General features: G+C 42.8%; 2 protein-coding genes across 6 annotated transcripts in view; one reads left to right on the plus strand and one right to left on the minus strand.

Moving 5' to 3' along the window:
* RGL1 (ral guanine nucleotide dissociation stimulator like 1) overlaps positions 1–10,909 on the plus strand; it is a 286,254-nt gene extending 275,345 nt beyond the window's left edge. For all 5 annotated transcript variants that reach the window (XM_064370417.1, XM_012444382.2, XM_012444385.2 and 2 more), the window contains 3 exons: positions 1,105–1,359; positions 5,629–5,743; positions 9,226–10,909. In XM_064370417.1, coding sequence (XP_064226487.1) covers positions 1,105–1,359; positions 5,629–5,743; positions 9,226–9,413 — 558 coding nt within the window. In that variant the 3' untranslated portion in view covers positions 9,414–10,909. The remainder of the gene's footprint in view (positions 1–1,104; positions 1,360–5,628; positions 5,744–9,225) is intronic.
* Positions 10,371–18,528, minus strand: part of COLGALT2 (collagen beta(1-O)galactosyltransferase 2) — a 126,106-nt gene continuing 117,948 nt past the window's right edge. Inside the window, exon 14 of the mRNA XM_021668029.2 lies at positions 10,371–13,332. Coding sequence (XP_021523704.1) covers positions 13,131–13,332 — 202 coding nt within the window. The 3' untranslated portion in view covers positions 10,371–13,130. The remainder of the gene's footprint in view (positions 13,333–18,528) is intronic.

Below are 18,528 nucleotides of genomic sequence, written 5' to 3' on the forward strand. Positions count from 1 at the left end.
GTTTATAATTATCTACAGTAAGAATTGGTATTTTAAATTGTTCAATTTAATGATTTTTAAAAGTACCTCTTCCAGTAACCTCTTTCTTTGGTTATTGGCATTGCCTGGATGAGAAATGTATAGTTAATCAGAAAGCACATCAACTGTAGTACTTCACTCCCTATTGTCCTTGATACACAACATGCAAATGTGTACAGTTGGCTCTAGTAGCCAATGTGGAAAGTGGCGAAGCTGCTTAAAGGCTGTATTTCCCTTGGGCAAGTCACTTTTATGTTCTGAGTCTTATTCTCCTCATCTTTATAATGCTCTGCGTTTTGTTCACAAGACAGTGGGATTAAAATGGGATAAGCTATATGGAAGCTCATCATAAGCCTCACAGTGCTAAACATACCACGGTCACGGCATATCATGTTAATTCATCTTGTCATCAACCACAGGCGAGCCTTGGCCATGAGCTTGCTCTTTGAACATGGCAGTGGGAATCAGGGAGCTTGGGTTCCTGTCCTATAGGTGCTGTCAACTAGCCGTGTGGACCTGGAGCCCCAGTTTTCTCCCTGGGTCTCAGGTTCCTCAGCAGAACAAGTATGGGACCAGTTGATGTCCAAGGCCTTTCCAGCACTGATATTCAATGTAGAGCCGTATAATCTGGAGTACTTATCTTAGAAACTTCTAAAAATACAGAACTTTCTCTCCCGCTATGAAGTCTGACTGCAGTAGGACTGAATCAACTGCTGACGAGGCTTTTCCCTCCAGCTCCATAAGCGTCTGACTTCTTTAGGAACCCATATTGCTTCCAATTTCTGGTGTCTGCTGCCACCTGCTGGTTAACTTCCATAAAACAGCTAAAACCTAGGGAAATAAGAGAACTGGTTTGCCTCTTGTGGTTATAGAGTGATTAGGTCACACTGAGTCACTGATAGGCATCTACCACTGATGGGGACTTGGAGTACTTACCCTAGGGATGAGATACATATGTGCTGTGGGCTGTCGTGGAGGAAATAACTGAAGTCTATCAGTCTTTATATTTACCTCTAATTTGAAAATTGCAAAGCTGTTGGCCAGGGTTCTAATCTGTTTTCTTGTGGGGTATGTTTACTCTTCCAGCTCTCTGAGTCCTCCTCATCCTGTTCTTCTATCCATTCCATGGACACAAATTCCTCAGGGATGTCTTCCTTAATCAACCCCCTCTCCTCCCCTCCGTCCTGCAACAACAACCCCAGAATCCACAAGCGCTCTGTCTCGGTGACGTCCATTACCTCGACTGTGCTGCCTCCCGTTTACAACCAACAGAATGAAGATACCTGCATCATCCGCATCAGTGTGGAAGACAACAACGGCAACATGTACAAGAGCATCATGGTGAGGAGCAAACCCCGACCCGGGCGCGGGTTTCCGTTTGGATTGTGTGTCTGTTGGCTGCTCAGACTACCGCCCCTTAGCATGCACACTCAGCGTTAGCACATACGTATCCGCATTCACACAGAAGGGACGTGTGTAAACGCCAGGTCTCCTGGGCATAGATGCTGAATGGTGTATTTATATAAAATATATATACATATATATGTACACACAATGCTTATAGGATATAATTTTCACATCTTAAAAAATGCTAAAACTTATTCAGGTCAGTATTTCCCTTTTCAAAGTTATTAATTTGGGTGGTGTTCGGGGGTGCCTCTGCTTCACACATTCTTGGAGCCTTCCTGTGGAGCTGTACGTCTGCTTTATAATTGAATTTCCACACATTCTTAGCAGTGTGCTCCCCTGATGGCAAACTTTTGTCATTTAGTCACTTGGATCAAGTCTAGTTAATAAAGTGGATGATCGAGCTAGAAGTATAGTTTGGGCTGATGAAGGACGATGCTTATAAATAAATGAGACTGACCTTTTTGAGCTTCTTGTAAAAACTGTGTTTCTGAGGACAGTTGCAAAAATATTTGTAATAATGGCAGTCTTTTGGGAATACACACAGAGCCTCTCGTGGCGATAACCTTGGATATGTGAGGTCTGGTATGTTTATCACAGGAATATAAACTCCTTAGTTTATGGGAGATAATCATGTGTTGGAAATCACATTATCCTTTGCAGCAAAATCCCACAGCTAATTCCACATCTCTCCTCATCTTTATCACTCTCCGCTTTGAAGGCACAGTGAGTGCTTACAGGCTCAGGTCTGAATACGACATAAGTGCTATGGAGGCTCCACAGAAAAGCTTTGCCAAAGCATTTACTGACTCAACAAAATAGCAAAAATTGATTGTGTACTGATCATTGGACCAGGCTTTGGGGATAGGGAGATGAGTGAGACATTTCTGTCTTTAAGGAACTTTTAATCAGAAAGGGAGCTCACAAAGCATTATTCACAATGTACTAAATAACAGAGCCAAGACCAGGTCATAGGTTGCGCTTGCTGTCTGAGTGTTGGGAGGGTAGTTAGCCCTCTGCCCCCTGCCTGAGATTCCTCCTTCCCCAGCAGATGGGCTGCCTCTGTGAGAGTCACCTCTCCTGCCAACCCTTTCCTGTGGCCCTTTCTATTGCCCCAGGTGGTGCCACTTACCTTTCATGAAAATCCTGCCAGCCCGTGTGACAGGCTTATTCTGGAGAGATGACACACTGCTCTTGTGCCCTCATTCTCATCGTTAGGCCTCTCAGGAGAAAGCTTGCTCCATGGGAGGTCCCTCTGTGAAATGTATTTTGCTGTGTGCTATTGACCAGAGGATGGAAATAAATCAGTCTGGTTCAGGCGAGACTAGCAGTTCTCAAACTTTTTGTTCTGAGGACCCGTTTCTACTCTGAAACAGCATTTAATATTCCTAAGAGCTTTAGACTATGAGGATTGTAACTGTTGATTTTTACCACATTAGATATTTAAACTGAGAAACTTTCAAAATGTTAATTCATTTGAAATAACAATAAGGAACACATTGCATGTTAATGTAAATTCTATTTTTTTCTAAAAATTATTGAGATGAGTGGCATTTTTTCCATTTTTAGTCTTCTTCTGTAAGTCTGTTAAAATCTGAGTGAGACTGGCTTTGTTTTGTTTTGTCTTATTTTTGCTTTTTCTGTGAGTACGGGGTACTGAAGAATACAGTGACAGCTAGAAACCGCAGTATCAGTTTGTGCTAAGTGCACCATAGCTTCTGCAATGCCCGTGCAAGTGTCAACACACAGAAAAGACCAACAGCCTCTTAGTATTGTTACAAACATCATTTTCATCTCATGGATCCCCTCACGGATTTCAGGGGCCCCATGGGCTGTAGATTGCACACTGAGAACTGGTGGCCTAGAGGACTTGCTCTGCAGCAGCAACTAATATCCCTGGAATCCAAGGTCCTTCCATGAAAAGTAGGAGAAACAACAGTTAGCCCTCGTCAAAATACCTCCTCAGTGACCACGGAAAAATGTCTTCCACCACTGTACCCCTCACCCTTTCGAAATGATCTTTCTCTCCATTATGTCAATCACAGAGTCAGTCTCCCCGAGATCCCTTACAAAGGGAATGCAGTATTTCTGGTCACAGGAAAGTCAACGAAGGTGACACCAAAGCCTCCTTCAGTACTGCACATTCAGTACAGCAGCCACTGGCCACAGGTGGCAATGGAGCACTTGAAATGGGAATGCTCCAAATTGAGATGAGCTGTGAGGGTAAAAGATATGCCAGGTTTTGAACACTTAGTACAAAAAAGTAAAATATCTCATTAACAATTTTTGTATTGATTATATATGCTGATGTAATATTTGGGGTGTTTGAATTAAATATAACTTTTTAAAAATGTTTGAATTGGGGCTACTAGAAATTTAAAATGAGACATGGTTCACATTCGACACCTGTGAGTGCTAGTTCAGTCTGTCAGCGTGAGGATGCGTGCTGGAGCTGTGAATGCTCACTGTAATCACTAGTTCAGTGTCGCTCTGATGGCACAAAGTAATAAACACCCATGGGGGAGCCTTGCTCATCCTGTCCTTATTTGGACATACCTGGGGAAGTTTAAGGTGAGGAAGACGGAGGTGGCCTGGCTGTCTCACGTGACTTACTCAGCTGAGACTGACAGGCATCCCCTGGGGGGAGGTCTTCTCCCTTAGCTTCCTGCTTCTAGTCCAGTGGGGCCAGCTTTGGGAGTATTTTCTTTATACTATCAAAAAACGTATTTTCCTCATTTAGAATTTTGTGTGTACCTATTTTTCCCCTGTAAATGAGTATGCCAGATGTTTTGGTGACAGACCAGCGAACAAGATCTTTGCTGCTTACAAGGATCCCTTTGTAATGCACGTTGTTTATGGAATCACAAGCACCAGCTGCTGCCCCAGATCAGAGCGAGGCATCTAGGCACTGCCATGCTCGGGCTCACAATGGCAGTTTCTTGGAGCAAATGAGACTTCTGTTTGTGTGGAGGGGAGTCATGGGGGCTTGCTTTCTGTAGTCCTCTTGCCTCCTGGTGAGAATAGCTTTTGTTTTTAAGTAAGAATAATCTGAATTTTCATTCACTTCTTTCAAATTTAAAGAAATCACCCAAGGGTATGGCACTAAGTCAGCTTTCTTTTCATGTTGCTCTGGACACCCTGTAAATGGCTTCCAGGCAGAGAGTTGAAGGGGAGGACAGCAGAACTGGGGATGAGGGAAGCCTTTAACTTGTGCTTTTAAAACACTTAGAAGCTGATGTTGATTGAATCATAATTTGCTTGTTTGATTCTTCGAGAACTAGATATATCTATGTAACTCTTACCGCAAATCTAGATAAAGAACATTTGCATCCCGCCTGCCAGATTCCCTTGTGCTCTTTCCAGTCAATCCCCTCTTAACCTAGGGGTTCATCTTCTAATGCCACAGATTGGGTTTTCCTTTTTTTTGAAAGAATAGACTCCACTGGTAAGTAACGTTTTGTGTCGGGTTTCTTTTGCTCAAGATGATGTTTGTGAGATTCGTCTGCACTGCTGCATGTGCCAGTCCTCAGCTCCTTTCCATTGCTCAGCAGGATTCTATTATGAATATACTATGATTTATTCTCTTTTCCTGTTGATGGAGATTCAGACTGATTCTAGTTTTTAGCTATTGTGAATAAATCTGCTATGCATGTTTGAGACAGACATAGATCCACAAGCCCTTTGTGGACAGACATTTTTATTCCGCTTGGGAAATGCCTGGGAGTGGGACTACTGAGTCACAGGGTCACCTGAACTTTTTGAAATGGTCAGTGCGCAGATCTGTGACCGTTTTTATCCCATGGGTTGTAGTAACCAGTGCCATGGGAGCAGTTCAACATGGGAGGATACTTTTTGGCCAGGACTAATAAGGCTTCGCATTTTTCACAATTCCCTCATGTATATTCTTTCATGGGATCTTCAGCCAGTGTGGAGGAGGTAGGCAAGGAATGTGTTCCCTCCAGTTGAATGGCGGATGGTGCTGTGGCTCAGAGATTAGGTGGCTTGCCTATCATCTGTGGCTACTAAGGGTAGAACCAGGACTGGAAACCAGGGATCCTGGCTCTTGGTCCAGTTCCCATTCCGTGAATCCGTTCTTCTTGGAAAGGCATCACAACACAAGACAGCAAGAATGAGAGGGTCAGGAGAACTCGCTCAGGAAAGGCGAAGCTAAGTACTTTACAAACCTGTTCATTGTCTTTGCAGTTGACAAGCCAGGATAAAACCCCCGCGGTGATCCAGAGAGCCATGCTGAAGCACAATCTGGACTCAGACCCCGCCGAGGAGTACGAGCTGGTGCAGGTCATCTCGGAGGACAAAGGTGGGCATCTTCCGAGACAGGCGTGTTCCTTCTCAGGGCGGGTGGCCGGTGCATGTCGACAGTGCTCCCATTTAGAAGGCAGAACGTGGATACATATTGTTTTATTGGGACCCAGTGGTGGCTTTTGATAGTGCAAGGATGAACAACAGTGCCATCACCTCGCTTGTAGAATTAAGTATCTCAAACCACTCCCTGATTCCTTAGCTCTTGTTTTTCCTGCGATTTTGCTGGGCATTTCTTCTGCCCAATCTTTCTGAGCTCTTCAAACACTTTTCTAGGAAGAAGTCTCTCCCTGTGCCAGGAGGCAGAGGATAGGGGGATCTGTTGGGCATCTTCGGTGGCCACACACCTCCTTTACCCAAGAATGCGTTTCCAAATTGTGTGTGAATCTAAAATTTAGCAGTTCCTATAATTTCTCATCATTTCAATTAATCATTTATGAGAGGTATTATCTTTATTCATGATCAATTTAAAAATAACACAGACCTCTAACTTGAAGGTTATTTACCTCACATTTATTGAGGCAAAGAATTGGTAATCTATAAACAGCTTCAATATGCTTGGGAACGTGGTATTTAAAGAAATCTCTTTTATGAAAGACTTTTTGGGCAAATAATCACCCGTGCATGTAATCATCTGCTAATATGAATTTGGGGATGGTATTTGCTGAGAGAAGGAAGCAGGCTGGTAGATAACTCCTCTGTACCTTGTCACTTCACAGACAGTGACTGTCAGGATAGGTGTCTTCTCCAAGTGAAGAAGGAATAGCAAATACTCTCGACCGAAGCCAACCCTTTCTGCCGCCAGACCCCAAAATGACCATCCAGTCACCTTAAGTGCTCTGCTCACCAACAAGCAGTGGCTCCTATAAGTGAGAAACATTCCACAAGCTAGGCCGTGGGACCCATATGGCACCCAGGGCTCTACCTCTGGTTTAGAGGAGAGGGGCTGAAATTAGAATACTACCTTCTCCTAGAGATTAAAAGCTACAGCCTCTGGGGAAACTCTTTTTCAGCTTCCTCTTGGAAGTTTTCTCATTTATTCAGCTGAACCTTAGGCTGTGGGGTAGCACTTTCTCAGTTATAACCTTTTAATGTAGTTATCATTACAATTCTGAGCCTAAAAGGTGGTCTCAAGTTGTACCGTTTTGCTTACAACACAGGACTAAGGTGAAGCCAGGGGGTCTAAAGGTCCAGGAGTCTTGAGGGGTAGCCTGGACCCAGCACTGCCCACCCGCTGTGTGGTCCTAAATGCAAGCTGCTGGACCCTCTGGGCCTTGGTCCTTAATTAGAGACAGTACCCTGTTGGTTCATCATGCATCACAGGGCGATTCTGAAGATAACAGAAAATCACGTACCTGAATGTAGGGAGAGCTGAGTGATATATAAGATATATAATTGTGAGGACTATTATTACTGACCCGTGAGTATGTGGGCAGCAGTGTGGGACAAGTTGAGGGAGTTGTTCTCCACTGAGACTTTGTGCACAGAATGTACCAGAGTCACTTGGAACCTGCTCATATCAGTCTTGCTGTTGGATCTCAGTGTTTAAAGTTTACTTAAGACTCACTTTGTCCAGTTTTACAACCATATGCCTCTCTGGTTGCCTCCCCCACACCACTACCACAAAGTTAGACTTGCACATTTTGCCTTTTTTTATTCTTTGTTTTTTCAAATACTCATTACACTTGAGTGCTAAATACTGTATACCTTCTTGTGGCGATTCCTCAAGGATCTAGAAATAGAAATACCATTAGACCCAGTAATCCCATTACTGGGTATATACCCAAAGAATTATAAATCATTCTACTATAAAGACACATACACATGTATGTTTATTGCAGTATCATTCACAATAGCAAATACTTGGAACCAACCCAAATTCCCATCAATGATAGACTGGATAAAGAAAATGTGGCACATATACACCATGGAATACTATGCAGCCATAAAAAAGGTTGAGTTCACATCCTTTGCAGGGACATGGATGAGGCTGGAAACCATCATTCTCAGCAAACTACACAGGAACAGAAAACCAAAACACCACATGTTCTCACTTATGAGTGGGAGTTGAACAGTGAGAACACATGGACACAGGGAGGGGAACAACACACTGGGGCCTGCTGGGGCATGGGGGTCCAGGGGAGGGAGAGCATTAGGACAGATATCTACTGTAGGCGATGGGGTGATGAGTGCAGCCAACCACCATGGCACATGTATAGCTATGTAACGAACCTGCATGTTCTGCACATGTATCTTGGAACTTAAAGTATAATTTAAAAAATAAATAAAAAATAAAAGTGAAGCTGGGTGCAGTGGCTCACACCTGTAATCCCAGCAGGTGAATTCACCTGATGTCAGGAGTTTGAGACCACCCTGGCCCAACATGGTGAAACCCCATCTCTAAAAATGCAAAATAATAATAATAAAATAGCTCAGTGTGGTTGTGGGCACCTGTAATCCCAGCTACTCAGGAGGTTGAGGCAGGAGAATCACTTGAACCTGGGAGGCGGAGGTTGTGGTGAGCTGAGATTGCACCACTGCACTCCAGCCTGGGCAACAAGAGCGAAACTCCATCTCAAAAAAAAAGAAAAGAAAGAAAATATAGGTGAGTCAAAATAACTTTGATGATTTCATATTACACTTGGAACAATCCTTGTTCAAAAATTGCATATGTCTAGTTGGGAATCATTGAAGTTGAAAGGAGTTTAAATGTTAAAAGATACACAGGAAGGGAAACATTACACATTGGGGACTGTTGGCGGTTGGGGGAAAGGGGAGGGAGAACATTAGGACAGATCCCTAATGTATGCAGGGCTTAAAACCTAGATGATGGGTTGATGGGTGCAGCAAACCACCATGGCACATGTATACCTATGTAGCAAACCTGCACGTTCTGCACATGTATCCCAGAACTTAAAACAAATTTAAAAAAAGAAGATACACACTTTTTACTTGGGAAATGAAGTACTGGTTTGACGGGATTACTTCAAAAAATATTTCAGTATTTCAAGTAGAATTCTAGGGTGCTGTAGATTTTCTGTTTTTTCCATGCCATTAGACTTTCTTCGTCTTTGAGAAAATCTGCATACTGGGGTGGAAAATGGACTACAGGAGAAAGGAAACCCGAGTTCGAATCCAGTCCTGCTGCTCACTAGCTGCAGTCTTCGGAATGTTTTCTAACTTTTCTTGGTCTCTGTTTTCTACTCTGTGTTTTTTCTGCTTTAACATTTTCTATTGGAACATTTAATTCATGGAATGAATTTCTAAAATCTTATTTGTACTAATATTTAAAATTGGGATTGAGAAGTTGGGGCCAATTTTTGGGGGAAGTGGTGGTGGTCACTGTCTGGTTCAGGTCACGTTCCAGAGGCCAAGGGCCATAGTCCCAGTCTTGTGTCTGGGCAAGGTTTACACCTGCCATTGTCAGTGCTGGGCTGACCTCTGCAAGCTGAACATCTTATCTTTTCTAATCTTTTTCAGAACTTGTGATTCCAGACTCAGCAAATGTCTTTTATGCCATGAACAGCCAAGTGAACTTTGACTTCATTTTGCGCAAAAAGAACTCCATGGAAGAACAAGTGAAACTGCGTAGCCGGACCAGCTTGACTTTGCCCAGGACAGCTAAACGGGGCTGCTGGAGTAACAGACACAGCAAAATCACCCTCTGAAGGGAGGGACCCATGGCCCCTTATTTGCCAAAGGCAGAGCGGGGCTGAGAACAGGCTGTGGTGATTGCAATTACCATCCAGTGTTCGAGGATCATTGGTGAAGTCAGCAGATATTTATTGAGTTCCTGTGGTGTGCAAAGCACTATGATAGGCGTTGTGGGGAAATTGGAAGTGAATGTGACATGAAAAGGATGAATGATTCACTGATTCTCTTTGACTTATTTGAGACTAAAATGCAGAATTACCCACATTTAAAATATATATATGCACACATATTTGGTATGTATGTGTATATATATATATAAATATGTAAGAGGGACTTTATGGGATATTATGGACTACGGAAAAACAAATTTGCACAATGGCCTGGGAAGTTGAGGTCACTTTTTACAGGGAAATAGAAGAAACTGAGAACCTAGTCTCATATTCTTCCGAGTAAATGGAGTCAGTCCTGGGAATAGAGAGTGTCCTTTGTGCCAGTATTACAAGAAGCCCAAACTTTATTTTTATAAAGGGAGAGGATGACTTTCTAAATCAAGTGCCACCAGATAAAAACAACTGCAGAGGCTGGAACTGCCACAGGCTGCATGAAAGGCCACTTTGGAAGGGGTTTGGATGAGTCGGTGGCCTTCAACCTCTGCCTGCATCTGCCACTTTGTGCTACCCCAGGGAGGCCAGGAGGAGCTTCGGAGGCCCATCACCCCACTGGTCTAGCCATCACAATGCCTCTGGAAGTGTCAAGCTCCTGAAACAAACTCATTTCAGTTTCTGGCAACCCCTTGTATTTCTGTTTCTTCCTTAAAGAACATATCATAATCATTGCACAAATAACCATGTTCTTTGGTAATGTAGCCAGAAAAGAAAGCGCAAAAGAATGGTGACTTATTTGGACCCTTATCTGTCGTGGAACGTCACTACTTCATTGCCTTCTCTGATTGCCTTTTGCATGTAAAACTGTGTCTGGAGTCTTTGGCCATCTGGATCCAAGTACCTCTATATTATGTGCAATTTGTTCCTCAGGTGTGGAAATTTCTACTGAGGTTGGCTACATTTGATCATTTTGAGCCTGTGAAAGGTTTCTGAACGGTGATTGTCCTGTTAGTAGCCCCTCAAAAGATGTTCCGTGCTGATAACAGCATTCTATTTTACTTATTAACTTTTATAGCATTACTGTGCCTAGTCATGAGGAAAGAGATGGGGCTGCACATATTATCTGAATCATTTCTCAAAGAGGTACATTCTTCCAGATGGAATAAATAACTTTTTTTGTTCAGGTTCTCATGCTTGCTATCACAGTATCACTGCTAAGTGACATTTTTGTCTCTCATAACACCATCACACTCTTCCTTCCAAGTCTGAGCTGTGCTAGGGCTTGAACTAAAAGCCATATGTGGAATATTGACATGTGTAAGAAGCACTTTCAGAATGTTGTCCCTCAAGAAATAATTCTCAAAATACCACTTTTTATTCCAAAAATAAAGAGAACAAACCCAGAATATGGAGTGCAGATTGTAACATGGAGCCACTTTTCTCCTGATCTCATAATACAGCTCCTAAAAGTTGTGTGGGATATGTGTTATGTGAACAGCCATGTGAATTCCGCAGGAAACACCAGGGAAAGTTTAGAGGTTTGTGGCAATGGACCGAAGAGTGGGCCAGGAAGCCCTCCGATTTCCTTTGGTCTTTCCAGGAGATTGGACTACATGTTGTAAAGACAGCAACTGGGTTTCAGCTAGTCAGAAAGCACTTCGTTTTCAATGCTTGTTTGATTTGTGCTTCTGTGCTTGGAGGAGAGATGGCCAGGGTGGCAGCCCTCATGCAGGCTGAAGCACATGTAGCCTCAGCCCGGTGTTCTTGGTGTGAAGGTAAGAAAATATAAAACCATTGGCCTGTTGGGGGTGTGGCTACCAAGACTACATGTTGTGCCCCTGTGCTCACCCTGCGTATTTATACTGTATATGTAGAGTCGATTTATATACTGCAATGTGTGTATATATATGTGTGTGTGTATGCACACACACACACACACACACATATGTATTTACCTTTTTTAAAGACAATGGAAATTCCAAGTAGATAAAACTTAGCCTCATTTATTTAATGCCACTTTGAATGTCTTAAATTTGTTTCCTGGTGGATGGCCGGGTAATGCTTCTAGCTGCTCGCATGCTTGTCTTTCTGCATCTCCATCATCTGTTTACCTTTTGGTTAAACTAATAAACTGGTTTGGGACTTGGCTGGCATATGCTGCCAGACCCAGGAGGGATTGTATCTGGATTATTAACCAGGTGGGTTCTGGGTTCCAGGTGTGTCCGCAAGCTTTTGGGAAGCCCACCGGATGCGTTGGAGGAGCACAGGGAAAGCCAATGGCAGAGTTCGGAGGGACCTCCCAACTGGCAAGTGTCACGAGCCTTTGGGAAAGAATGGTGTTCTTAGGAAATTGCAGTCAGAAATGATGCTTTTCCTAGATTGCTTTTCTTACAGACGGAGTCTCACTCTGTCACCCAGGCCAGAGTGCAGTGGCACAATCTCGGCTCACTGTAACCTCCGACCTCCGGGTTCAAGCAATTCTCCTGCCTCAGTCTCTCAAGTAGCTGGAATTACAGGTGCACGCCACCACGCCCAGCTAATTTTTGTATTTTTAGTAGAGATGGGGTTTCACCCATCTGTTGGCCATGCTGGTCTCGATCTGACCTCATGATCCACCCACCATGGCCTCCCAAAGTGCTGGGATTACAGGCATGAGTCACCGCGCCCGTCATGGGGACACTTAATAAAATCCAACTTAGAGTGAGGATCCAAGTTAGCATTGTGTCGCTTTTCTGAGGGCCTTTCCCCCTACTTTGTGATGGATACCACTTGCATAATTCTTGAACCCTCCCATGGTGCCCTGGAAGCCAGGGGGCCTCTGTAGAGGAAGGAAAGGCATTAGGTCTGGGGCCAGCTTCACTGAACAGATGCACAATATCGTCATTTATCATGCTATTAAAAAGTTTCCAGAATTATTTTCCAAAGGATTCCTAAATGGATCCAAATTATCGAATGTTCTGTGCCCTTGTGGAATTTTTAGAGAAAGCCAAGTAGATGTTTTAAATAGGAAATTGGTAATACGGGGAAGGGTAGGGAAAAAAAGGGACTTTTGTCTTTGGTACTTGCTTTTTCAAGATCATTCTAAAAACCTGTTTCCCTTGTTTGGCCTTTTTCTAGAAACTGGCCCTGGGGACATTTTACCTGAAGGAATGTCTTAAACCTCTCCTTTGGAGCATTTGTAAATGCTTCTTGTAGCACAGGGCCATTAGGAGGCATGCAGTATTGCTTTATGTGTCCCGATTTCAGTGGGATTGAGAACCTCTTTTTCTGTAGATGCCTACATTTCCACTAGAAGTTATTTCCATTGCGTTTTGCATTGCTTTTCCCCCTAGATTCTCTCCTAAAATTAAATACCTTTGGAAGGGATGTATTGGGCTAGGCTAGGCTGGACTGAAGTAACAAAGCAGGAAATCTCAACAGCTTAAGACTGACTTTTATTTTTCTTTCATGTGACGGTGTAATGCAAGTCAGGAAACTCCTTAGTAGTAGATCCAGGCAGCTTCCATCTTGCATCTTCGAACTTTGCCATCTCAGTTTTTCCGTTCTAGTCACAGGGATGGTAAAGAGAGCAAGAACTTGCAACTGTTTCCAGCTGCCTTAGACCAAAGCGACACCTGTCACTTCCATTCATAGCCCATTGACCAGTCCCCAGCCCCAGTAAGAGTGCAGGGGAGGTGGGAAATGCAGGAGAAACCTGGAGGAGTTGATGCACACGACTGCCTCTGCCACCAAGGGGTCATGCCTTCTTGCTAGGGTGCATCGGTTTGTTAATCGTTCACAGTCATCAGAAAGTGTTTGGAAGAGATGGCAGTGGGGACTTGAGATGAGGCTGCACGGAGCAAGGGAAGCGTTGAAGAGAGATGCTGACAGGAGAAAATACTAGAAAGAACAATTCAGTTTTGTCTGGAATTAGCCTTGATCTTATGTTGTTTTTATTTTATTTTTTGAGACAGGGTCTCCCTCAGGCTGCAGTAGCACGATCTCAGCTCACTACAGCCTCTACTTCCTGGGTTCAAGCAATTCTCCAGCCTCAGCCTCATGAGTAGCTGGGACTATATACACAAGCCACCAACACCTGGCTAATTTTTTTTTTAACAGATGTGGTCTTGCCATGATGCCCAGCCTGGTGTTGAACTCCTGAGCTCAAAGTGATCCACCCGCCTTGGCCTCCCAAATTGCTGGGATTACAGGTTTGAGCTACCGCACCCAGCTGATCTAGTTTATTTTTAATTTTTAATATACAGCCACTCACCAACAATTTATGTTCTTCTGATGTGGTTCCTACTTTGATGAAACTAGGAGCTACTTTACGGATTATGGCAGGTTAAAAAAAGAAACCTCGGAAATGTAAAGAATTTACACAGAAACCACCAGATCAGATAGCAGCCAGGCAAATTAATTATTTTAGACTCAGAATTTGGTAACCATTATTGGGTGTGGTTTCTTAACATCTCTACCCAGAAACCTTTGTGGGAGCAATTTCTTATTTAACATTTCAAGTACTCCAGTGTTTGTAATGTTTCCCTGTGAGTTTGCAGGCAATTTACAAGTCATGTAGTCAGTAGCCTGTTTGTTATTACAGATGTGGGGCTGAGACGCAGAGCAGTTAAGTTGCCCAAGTTTTTGGGACAGAGCTCCGGATCATCAGCCCCACTCTGAACATATACAGTGGGCCGGGCACTGAATGCAGGAGGCTTTCCTGACAGACGACACCCCCACAGCCTCACAGAGCTGGAGAGAATCCCTGGGATCTGTGGGCTCCATCCCAGCCTTCCCATCACGTGAATTCACACAAACTACCTCCCTCAGCTGGGCATCTGGTTGGTTCTTTTAAGTGTCTGAGGAACATTCTGCTGTGGGTCAGAGCACTGCCATCTATTATCCTGAGCACCATTTCCATCCAATCGATGAGGAAACAGGGCCATAAAGACGATTATGTGAGTCAGCACCTAGCTGGATTCGAATCCATTTCTGATCTGTAGATTCAAGTGTTCTCCAGAGGTGGCTGCAGCAAGAGAAACTAACTCCTAGGAAAGGCACCAGCTGACAGGAGTTAACAAGGGAGAAGTGCGTAGGACTGGGGCTTGCATGGCATTCAGGAGAGCCAGTTTTAAGACCTTCCAGACCAGCCTCCCTGTAAGCCAGCTATCATCAGTATCCAAGTGCTTTAACACAGGCTTCTCGGAAGTCATTTTTATTCCTACCATTGTTTCATACCAAAGCATTGTTTTGTGCTACAGTTCCAATTTCTGACACAAGAATGAAAAGGGCGACCAGTACAGCAACTTAAAAAAAGAGACTGAATGATTTAAGCTGTTTTTCAATTGTTCCTGCCATATAAAAAGGCACCAGTTTTGAGGAAGATCCAAGATGGCCGGTTAGGAGCAGTTCAGGATTGCAGCTCCCAGTGAAAGCGCAGAGGGACGTCGGCGCAGAGACCCAATCGGAAAGTCAGCAACTACAAAGTCGACAGCTGGATAAATCCACAAAGATGGGAAGAAACCAGTGCAAAAAGGAGGAAAACACTTGAAACCAGAACACCTCTCCTCCTACAAGGGATCACAACTCCTCACCAGCAAGGGAACAAGACTGGATGGAGAATGAGTGTGATGAAATGACAGAATCAGGCTTCAGAAGGTGGGTAATAAGAAACTTCTGGGAGCTAAAAGAACATGTTCTAACCCAATGCAAAGAAACTAAGAACCTTGAAAAAAGATTTGACGAAATGCTAACGAGAATGGACAACTTAAGAGAAGAATATAAGTAAATTGATGGAGCTGAAAAATACAACACGAGAACTTCGTGAAGCATGCACAAGTTTCAACAGCTGAATTGACCAAGCAGAAGAAAGGATATCAGAGGTTGAAGATCAACTCAATGAAATAAAACGAGAAGGCAAGATTAGAGAAAACAGGGTAAAAAGGAATGAACAAAGTCAACAAGAAATATGGGACTATGTGAAAAGACCTAATCTGTGTTTGATAGGTGTACCTGAATGTGACGAAGAGAATGAATCCAAGCTGGAAAATGCTCTTCTGGATATTATCCAGGAAAACTTCCCCAACCTAGCAAGGCATGCCAATATTCAAGTCTAGGAAATACAGAGAACACCACAAAGATATTCCTCAAGAAGAGCAACCCCAAGGCACATAATCGTCAGATTCACCAGGGTTGAAATGAGAAAATGCTAAGGGTAGCCAGAGAGAAAGGTCGGGTTACCCACAAAGGGAAGCCCATCAGACTCACAGCAGATCTCTCAGCAGAAACCCTACAGGCCAGAAGAGAGTGGGGGCTGATATTCAACATCCTTAAAGAAAAGAACTTTCAACCCACAATTTCATATCCAGCCAAACTAAGCTTCATAATTGAAGGAAAAATAAAATCCTTTGCAAACAAGCAAGTACTCAGAGATTTCATCACCACCAGGCCTGCTTTACAAGAGCTCCTGAAAGAGGCACTACACATAGAAAAGAACAACCAGTACCAGCCACTCCAAAAAAAATACCAAATGGTAAAGAGCATCAACACAATGAAGAATCTGCATCAACTAATGGGCAAAACAGCCAGCTAGCATCAAAATGGCAGGATCAAATTCACACATAACAATATTAACCCTAAACGTAAATGGACTAAATGCCCCAATTAAAAGATACAGACTGGCAAATTGGATAAAAAGCCAAAACCAATTGGTGTGCTGTATCCAGGAAACCCATCTCACATGCAAGGATACACAAAGGCTCAAAATAAAGGGATGGAGGAAGATTTACCAAGCAAATGGAGAGCAAAAAAAAAAGCAGGAGTGGCAATTCTCATCTCTGATAAAATAGACTTTAAAGCAACAAAGATCAAAAGAGACAAAGAAGGACATTACATAATGGTAAAAGGATCAATGCAACAAGAAGAGCTAACGATCCTAAATATATATGCACCTAATACCCTAATACAGGAGCACCCAGATACCTAAGGCAAGTTGTTAATGACTTAGAAAGAGACTTAGACTCCCACACAATAATAGTGGGAGACTTTAACACCCCATTGTCAATATTAGAAAAACGAGACAGAAAATTAACAAGTATATCCAGGACTTGAACTCACACCTGGACCAAGCAAACCTAATAGACATTTACAGAACTCTCCACCCCAAATCCACAGTATATACATTCTTCTCAGCACCACATCACACCTACTCTAAAATTGATCACATAATTGGAAGTAAATCACTCCTCAGCAAATGCAAAAGAACGGAAACCATAACAAACAGTCTCTCAGACCACAGTGCAATCAAGTGAGAACTCAGAATTCAGAAACCAACCCAGAACCGCACAGCTTCCTGGAAACTGAACAACTTTCTCTTGAATGTTGACTGGATAAACAATGAAATGAAGGCAGAAATAAAGATGTTCTTCGAAACCAACGAGAACAAAGACACAACATACCAGAATCTCCAGGACACATTTAAAGCAGTCTCTAGAGGAAAATATATAGCAATAAGTGCCCACATGAGAAGCAAGGAGAGATCTAAAATTGACACCCTATCATCAAAATTGAAAGAGCTAGAGGAGCAAGATCAAAAAAACTCAAAACCTAGCAGAAGACAAGAAATAACTAAGATCAGAGCAGAACTGAAGAAGATAGAGACAAAAAAAAAACCCTTCAAAAAATCAATAAATCCAGGAGCTGGTTTTTTGAAAAGATCAACAAAATAGACAGACCACTAGCCAGATTAATAAAAAAGAAAAGAGAGAATAATCAAATAGATGCAATAAAAAACGATAAAGGGGATATCACCACAGATTCCACAGAAATTCAAACCATCATCAGAGATTATTACAAACAACTCTATGCACATAAACTAGAAAACCTGGAAGAAATGGATAAATTCCTGGATAGTTGCCTCCTCCCAAGCCTAAACCAGGAAGAAGTCAAAACCCTGAATAGACCAATAACAAGATCTGAAGTCGAGGCAGCAGTTAAGAGTCTACCATCCAAAAAAAGCCCAGGTCCAGATGGGTTCACAGCCGAATTCTACCAGACATACAAAGAGGAGCTGGTACCATTCCTTCTGAAACTATTCCAAATAATCCAAAAAGAGGGAATCCTTCCCAAATCATTTTATGAGACCAACATCATCCTGATACCAAAACCTGGCAGAGACTCAACAAGAAAAGAAAACTACAGGCCAATATCCATGATGAACATAGATGCAAAGATCTTCAATAAAATGCTGGCAAGCCGATTGCAACAGCACATCAAAAAGCTTATCCACCATGATCAAGTAGGATTCATCCTGGGGATGCAAGGCTGGTTCAACATACGCAAGTCTATAAATCTAATTCACCACATAAACAGACCCAAAGACAAAAACCACATGATTATTTCAATTGATGCAGAGAAGGCCTTCGACAAAATTCAACAGTCTTTTATGCTAAAAATCCTCAATAAACTAGGTATTGATGGAACATATCTCAAAACAATAAAAGCTATTTATGACAAACCAACAGCCAATATCATACTGAATGGGCAAAAACTGGAAGCATTCCCTTTGAAATCGGGCACTAGACAAGGATGCCCTATCTCACCACTCCTATTCAATATAGTACTGGAAGTTCTAGCCAGAGCAATCAGGAAAGAAAAAGATATAAAGGGTATTCAAATAGGAAAGGAGGAAGTCAAATTGTCTCTATTTGCAGATGACATGATTGTATATCTAGAAGACCCATCGTCTCAGCCCAAAATCTCCTGAAACTGATAAGCAACTTCAGCAAAGTCTCAGGATACAAAATCAATGTGCAAAAATCACAAGCATTCCTATACACCAATAACAGACTTAAAGAGAGCCAAATCAAGAACGAACTGCCATTCACAATTGCTACAAAGAGAATAAAATACCTAGGAATACAACTAACAAGGAACGTAAAGGACCTCTTCAAGGAGAACTACAAACCACTGCTCAACGAAATAAGAGAGGACACAAACAGATGGAGAAACATTCCATGTTCATGGTTAGGAAGAATCAGTATCGTGA

Source organism: Aotus nancymaae, unplaced genomic scaffold (assembly GCF_030222135.1).
Source record: "Aotus nancymaae isolate 86718 unplaced genomic scaffold, 86718_ANA_hifiasm-v0.15.2.pri h1tg000108l, whole genome shotgun sequence".
Lineage (NCBI taxonomy): Eukaryota > Metazoa > Chordata > Mammalia > Primates > Aotidae > Aotus > Aotus nancymaae.